Here is a 6,576-nt window from a genome sequence, read left to right on the forward strand (position 1 = left end):
AAAAACTGAGCTCGACTAACTTTTACCCTCTTCTTGTTTCTTCTCTGAAACTGCTGCTAGGCTCCCCTTTCCCATAAAGCACCTGGGAGACCAAAGCCATCAATAACAGGGACCACTTGTGGGCCGAGACTCTTCTCTGCCACAAAAAGAGCCGGTAGAAAACTTTTCAGATGTAGTCACTTTCCATGGAAACAGATGAGCAGATTCAGACACTGGCTATTCATCTCTCTTCTTCTGTGGCCTCTAGACAACTCCTTTGTATACTTGGTTTGTTTTTCTTTAGTTACGAGCTGGCTTTCCACTCCATACATTTTTTAAAGTAAAGATAAATCTTGAATAAAAAGGATGATGTGACTGAGGCATAATACAAGGCAGAGGGAAGGGTGTGTGCATGTGTGTGTTTGCATGGCTGTGCATGCACAGGTGTCTGTATTGGGAGGTGCTGATATGCTGGGGAAATACAGTCCTGGTCTCCCTGGTGATGAGCCCTAGGGTAGGGGGTGAAGGGGACACCCAGCCACACTGTGTACCCTTGGATGAACTGATGCATGGGCAGGAGGTCACCCTCCCCTCTGAACTCCAAAAGTGTGGTCCTCAACTCTAGCCACATATTAGAATTGCCTGGGGAGCTTTCAAAAAGAGATCAGTGACTGGCTCTCCCAGGGCCAATTACATCAGATGTCTTGGGGTGCAGCCTGTCTATATATTTTTTTTAGTCTCCCCAGGAGATGTTATTGTGCTGCCAGGGCTGAGACCCAATGTTTATCTGAAAGCAAATAACAAGGTTCAACCTCTCCAAAATGAACAACTGTGTCCATCAATACCGAGTTCCCACCTTGAGGCCCCAGGTTCAATTGAATTACCATATTTCTATACCCTGGAATTCCTGGCCAATGCAATAAAGAGCTACCAGTCAGGTTTATTTATTGGGCTGCAAATGACCTAAGTTTTGGCTGAACTGCATCCCACTAAAATTCATACGTTGGAGTCCTAATCCCTAACACTTCAGACTATGATAGTATTTAGAGATAGGGCCTTTAAATGGGTGACTAGCTTAAAATGAGATCATTTGAAGGAGTCTAGTCCAATATGACTGATGTCCTTGTAAGAAGAGATGGTTAGGACACAGACACATATGGAGGGAAGACCGTGTGAAGATACAGCAGGGAGATGCCATTTACAAGCCAAGGAGATAGGCCTCAGAAGAAACCAACTCTGCCAAGACCTTGATCTTGAACTTCTAGCCTCCAGAACTGTGATAAAATAAATGTTCCTTGTGTAAGCCACCCAGTCTGTAGTATATTGTTATGCCAGCCCTAGCAAACTAATACAATCTGGTACCAAGTACCACTTAATGCTCACTTGGGCTACCAATGGCAGGGACTGGAACACTGGCCCAGGCCAGGTGGGTGGTGCACACCTGTAATCCCAGCTACTCAGGAGGCTAAGGCAGGAGGAGATCGGTTAAGGCCAGCAGTTTGAGGCTACAGTGCACTACAACTGCACCTGTGAATAGCCACTGCACTCTGGCCTGGGCAGCAGAGCATGACTCTATTTTTAAAAAAACAACACTTCTATTATAGAGTGACCTTTCTTTGAGGTCTGGGGACATTTGGGTACAAGGAAGGCCTTAAAGGCTGCCCCACTCTCCTTGTTTCCCATCCCCTGTCCCTCCTACTTCTCACATTCACCACTATGTGCCCTAGGGCAAAATCAAATGTGGAAACACATGGTTATGTCTACTTTGTCCAAGGCCAGGAGTTCTTGAGGAATTCAAGTGAGACCTAGAACAACTTTCTACCCTTTCCTTCCCTTCCTTCCTCCCCACCTCTACCTATAAGCCCGTCAATCACTTTGAACTTCTTGGAGAAAAAAAAGAAACGAAAGAAAAGAAGAGGCTGGGTGCGGTGGCTCACGCCTATAATCCCAGCACATTGGGAGGCCAAGGTGGGTGCATCACCTGAGGTCAGGAGTTTGAGACCAGCCTGGCCAAAATGGTGAAACCCTGTCTCTACTAAAAATACAAAAATGAGCTGGGTGTGGTGGTGGGTGCCCGTAATCCCAACTACTTGAGAGGCTGAGGCAAGAGAATTGCTTGAACCTGGGAGACAGAGGTTGCAGTGAGTGAGCCAAGATTGCACCACTGCACTCCAGCCTGGGCAACAGAGTGAGACTGCGTCTCAGAAAGAAAAAAAAAGAAAAAGAAAAGGAGACAAAGGAAAGAAGTAGGGAAGAAAGAGAAGACCCAGCTTGCCTTCAGCAGAGAAACAACACAAATTAAAAGCAGACACACACACACAAAACAGTAAGTACTGAAGGACCATCACAAACTAAATACAAGAGACACACTGAAACACCACTCTTTACGGCAAAAATGTAGAGGATCCCTTGCTCTTTATGGCTGCTACTCAAGAGGGTACCCCTCCCTCCTCTCAGCACTCATCCTCAAGCTCCAGCTCCCTGTCTTGTTCTCTGAACAAAGACGATGGGCATAGCATTATACTTCTGGGGTTTGTTTTGTTTTTCAAGTCAATGATGAATTTAGACGTCTCAAGCCAAATCCTCAATTTGAGAATGCAGTCAAATGAACAGAACTCTATCCCAAAGAGGAAAGTGGACGAAAGCCAAGCACATTTGAGTATGAGATTAAGGATCAGAGGCACTAATTTTGCATGAACTTCTCTTGCCTTCGCTGGGATTCATTTTTAATGCAATGATGATAGCCTTCCAGTGGCCGCTGGCGACATCTCAAAATCTTTGGGGATGAGAGAGGAGGCGGTGTTTGGGGAGCCTGTTTACCAGCAGGCTTGGAGGTGATTAGAACGTCACGAGCATGGATGGGGAGAAGGAGGGGGCCACGATGCTGCCTCTGGCTTATTAAGAGTGAGATCGATGCTGGAATCCCCAAGGGCAAAAAAAATCAATGACCCAGGAAAACTACACCAGCTGACAGCCCCAGGAAAAGGCTCAAGGAAGAGCCGCAAAGAAGAGAAAGGCTTAAGGAACTTTCCAAAACTCTGCACTGTTAATCTCCTTGGGGGAGAGGGGGGCCTATATTGTACAGACAATGGCTGGGACCCCTGACATTCTGGCACTTTCTTTCACATGGATACACCATCCTCCCTCCTTCACAGGGCAGAGGGGTCCCAAGTTTCCTCTATCCTCTGCTAGTTTTTGATGTTCCCCTTATTTAGAAAAACAGGCAAGTATCTGCATTGTCAAACACTGCTCTCTAGCCCTGTTTATTGTGATCAGGCTCTGCGGGGGAGAGTCCACTGTCTCTTTCCAGGCCTCAGCTTTGGTTTCTATGCACTCCTTCAAGTTCATAAAAAGGAACAGGACCGACTGTCCCAAGAACACAAGCGGCAAGCCTTGAGGCCACAGGGGGTTCGCGTCAGCTGAAACACTGAACCGGACAATAAGATGGTCATCTTTGGAGCTTAGGAATTTGCAGAGGGAGGGCAGCTAAAACCCAAGTCAAATGAGCCAACTTGGAAGATGATCTTTCTTTCTCCGTGAGATTTTTCTAATATTTCTCCGACCTCACATGATATGGAATTAAGGTTTAAACTTAAGGGCCTCAGTGGTTTGGGAGGACATTATATTTCTTTTCTTCTCCCCAAAAGGCTTCTGACATGTTCTCCCTAATCTTCAGATCTCTAGAGAGCATCACTGATGAGAGGAAAAATGGGGACTGGCTGTGGGTAGCAATATCACCACCTACTGCTGGCTCAGGGAGTTTGAAACCCTGGAATTCAGGTTCGCATGGAAAGCAGAAGGAAATGCCTTTTATCGTTTATACTATTTAGAATAACATGTATCAAATCATTCATTTTACTAAGGATATAGCCTGCCTGTTTGATAGGTCAACTCCACTGTATATAACAGTTGCTAGAGACAGACAATTCCAAACTTGGGTGGTAATCTATAGACTGTTACAAGTTTTGTAACTGCTTGGGTGGTAATCTATAGACTGTTACAAGTATTGTAACTGCTTCCCTAAAGCAACAGAACTCTTAGTGTCTATAATCTGTGAAAACAATCTAATGATTGCACTGCAATTTGCCTAAAGCAATATTTGTTCAGTTGCAATGATGTCACACACACAAAAAGGCTTGTCAGTTTTCAATTATTTCCCTAGAATTCAGAGCTAGATGGTGGCTGAACTCAGAACTGCTTTCCATAGCTCAAATAAGCTAATACAGAGCTTTTCTAGCAGCCAAGAAAGTTCTAGTACAAAAAAAAAAAAAATAGTTAATAGCACTTGAAAAGCCTGATGCATTTCCCCAGAATGCTTACCACAGAGTTCTGATCCTGGGATACTTGATTGTAAGGGCTATGGGTGGCTTGCCAAATAGGCATATCTTGGCTTCCTTTGCTAGGTAGGAATACTGCCTTGATATTACATATTCAAAGCAAAGAGCCTCTGACCTAAGGGCTCTCCACTAACAATGCCATTCTCTGTAAGTAAACTAGAATCCCAATTCAAGTTCTGGTTTGCTCTTGTTCAATTTGCTATGTACTAGCCTACTGCACAAACAGGACTGAGGAAGGACTCCCTTTACCACCATTATGTTGCAAAAGACTCTGCACTGCAGGACCCGATAGGGACTGACTGTGCAAAGTCTGAACTTGGGAGAGGTTCCCTGGAGAAGGAGGAGTGTGGCGCTCAGAGTTGCTCCCTAAGCTGGCTGAAGGCCTCCAGCCTTGCCAGAGGGAGATCCAGGTCTGTTTCGTCTGCAAGGACTTGTGTTCCGATAAGCAACTGCAGTGCTAACATAAGCATGTGCTCCTAAGTCTATCGTCAACCTAGAAATCCCTTTCACTTTTCACTTTTCACTTTTCACTTTGGGGAGTCACACCTGTAAGCTCAGAACTAGCTGAGATCCGCTGCGAGAACCTGGATCACGATTCCCAAAAAGAAAAGCCTCCTAGTTGATTTGAGAGTAGGAAGTCATTATTTTCTGTGAAGGAAACTGGAATTGGAGAGGGAGGACCCTGGTATACTTTGGCAGAGGCTCCTCTCTGTTATTTAAGTATCTCCTCATCTCTCACTGCTTTCCACCAGACCTCCAGTCCCCGCGGGCTTCCCTTCCTACCTGCCAATGTGGACTCGAGGTCAGGTGTCCCCTGGGCTAGTCTCCTTACATGGGCAAATGGGCTACGCGGGTGGCAAACCCGGTGCAACGCCTCCGACCACAACACGTGTATTTTACAGCGCTGGGCGCAGCACAGGGCTCCAGAGAACCAGCGTGGGTCAGGACCGGGTCCCTAATGCTAGGAAATTGACGAGGTCAACAGCAGGGCGAGAAACTCTAAATACATTACACACCCTTCCTTCTTGGGAGTGGCAGTCCCCTGTCGCCACTTCACTCACAGCCACCTATATGCCAAGGGCTCACACCAGACAAGACAAGTGTCTGTGAGCACGCCTCAACTTTAATCCTGCCTGGCCGTGTCCGCTGGTGCGGCTGCCCCCATTCGAGGGCTCACCTGGGTGCTCCGCGGTGCCGGGGGACGCACAGCCAGGGAGGGCACTCTTACCAGAGAAGTCGCTGAGCGCTGAGATCTCTTTGGAGCAGACGAGGACAGTGCAGTAGAAGAGGCGCAGGAGCTGCCCCGGCGGCTCTACCTGCCGGCGGAGGCCGGGATGCTGCGCGGGCTGGGGCGCCGGCGGCTGGCGTGCAGGTCCCGGCAGGAGCATGGTGCTCGGCGCGGCGGGGCGGGGGCGCAGGCCCGGGACGCGCGGGGGGTCGCAGGGCTAAGGACGGCGTCACATGGCGGGGCGAATCGATGGCCAGCGACTCCGCGGCCCCCCGCCACCTCCCCGCCCAGGCTGCCAGAGCCTCCTCCCCTGAGCGGGCCAGTCCAGGCGCCCCAGCAAAGGGGAGGGGGCGGAGAACTGGGGCGGGGCGAGGATCCCCGAAAAGGATCCGCGTAGTTTCCAAGAGAGGAAATCTCCGCTGCCGCGGTGCGGGAGGAAGCGAGGAGGGCGGTAGGGAAAGCGCAGCCTTGGCGCCCCGGGCGGCTGCCCAGGCCGGTCCCTGGCGCGCTGCCCGCCGCGGAGGGCGCCCCCAGTAGCGCGTCCCCGGCCGCGCACCTTGAGCGCCTTCCACACCCGGGAGACAGCCGAGCACCCGTGGCCCTGCCCGCGCTGGCCGGGTGCCAGCCTCGCCCTGGCGGCAGAAGGAGCGCGGACGGTGCCCGTGACGCACTTTGGAGCCAGCGCCGCGCGTGCAGCTGGGGCGCCCCCGGGGCGGGGCCGATCGGGGGCCGCGGGAAGGTGGGGTTCTGGAGGCGTGGGATCGCACCGCTGCCATCCCCGCCACCCGCCGCGCGCCACGTGCTGTCACCCGGCACGTACAGTTATCGCCATTTCACAGTAGAGGAGACTGAGCCCCGGCACCGTGCCCAAGCTCTCGCAGCCAGGACGGCGACGAGCTGGAGGTCTCAAAACCGGTCAGATGGCTCCGGAGCCGGGATCTTTAGCTCCAGCTCGGCTTCCTTTGGGTACTGGTTGTCCGCAGCGCTGGGGGATCTGACACCGGACCGGCGCAAACAGCCGCCCAGCGCTAA

General features: G+C 50.7%; 1 protein-coding gene across 6 annotated transcripts in view; it reads right to left on the reverse strand.

Moving 5' to 3' along the window:
• The window catches only part of EVA1C (eva-1 homolog C), a 105,578-nt gene extending 99,401 nt beyond the window's left edge, over nucleotides 1–6,177 (reverse strand). For 5 of the 6 annotated variants that reach the window (XM_050786037.1, XM_050786031.1, XM_050786036.1 and 2 more), the window contains exon 1: nucleotides 5,545–6,039. In XM_050786037.1, coding sequence (XP_050641994.1) covers nucleotides 5,545–5,704 — 160 coding nt within the window. In that variant the 5' untranslated portion in view covers nucleotides 5,705–6,039. Of the gene's footprint in view, nucleotides 1–5,544 lie in introns of all 6 variants that reach the window. The other variant, XM_050786030.1, reaches the window with a different exon arrangement.
• Between the last annotated feature and the right edge of the window lie 399 nt (nucleotides 6,178–6,576).

The sequence above is a fragment of the Macaca thibetana genome, chromosome 3 (genome assembly GCF_024542745.1).
Source record: "Macaca thibetana thibetana isolate TM-01 chromosome 3, ASM2454274v1, whole genome shotgun sequence".
NCBI classification, from domain to species: Eukaryota; Metazoa; Chordata; class Mammalia; order Primates; family Cercopithecidae; genus Macaca; species Macaca thibetana.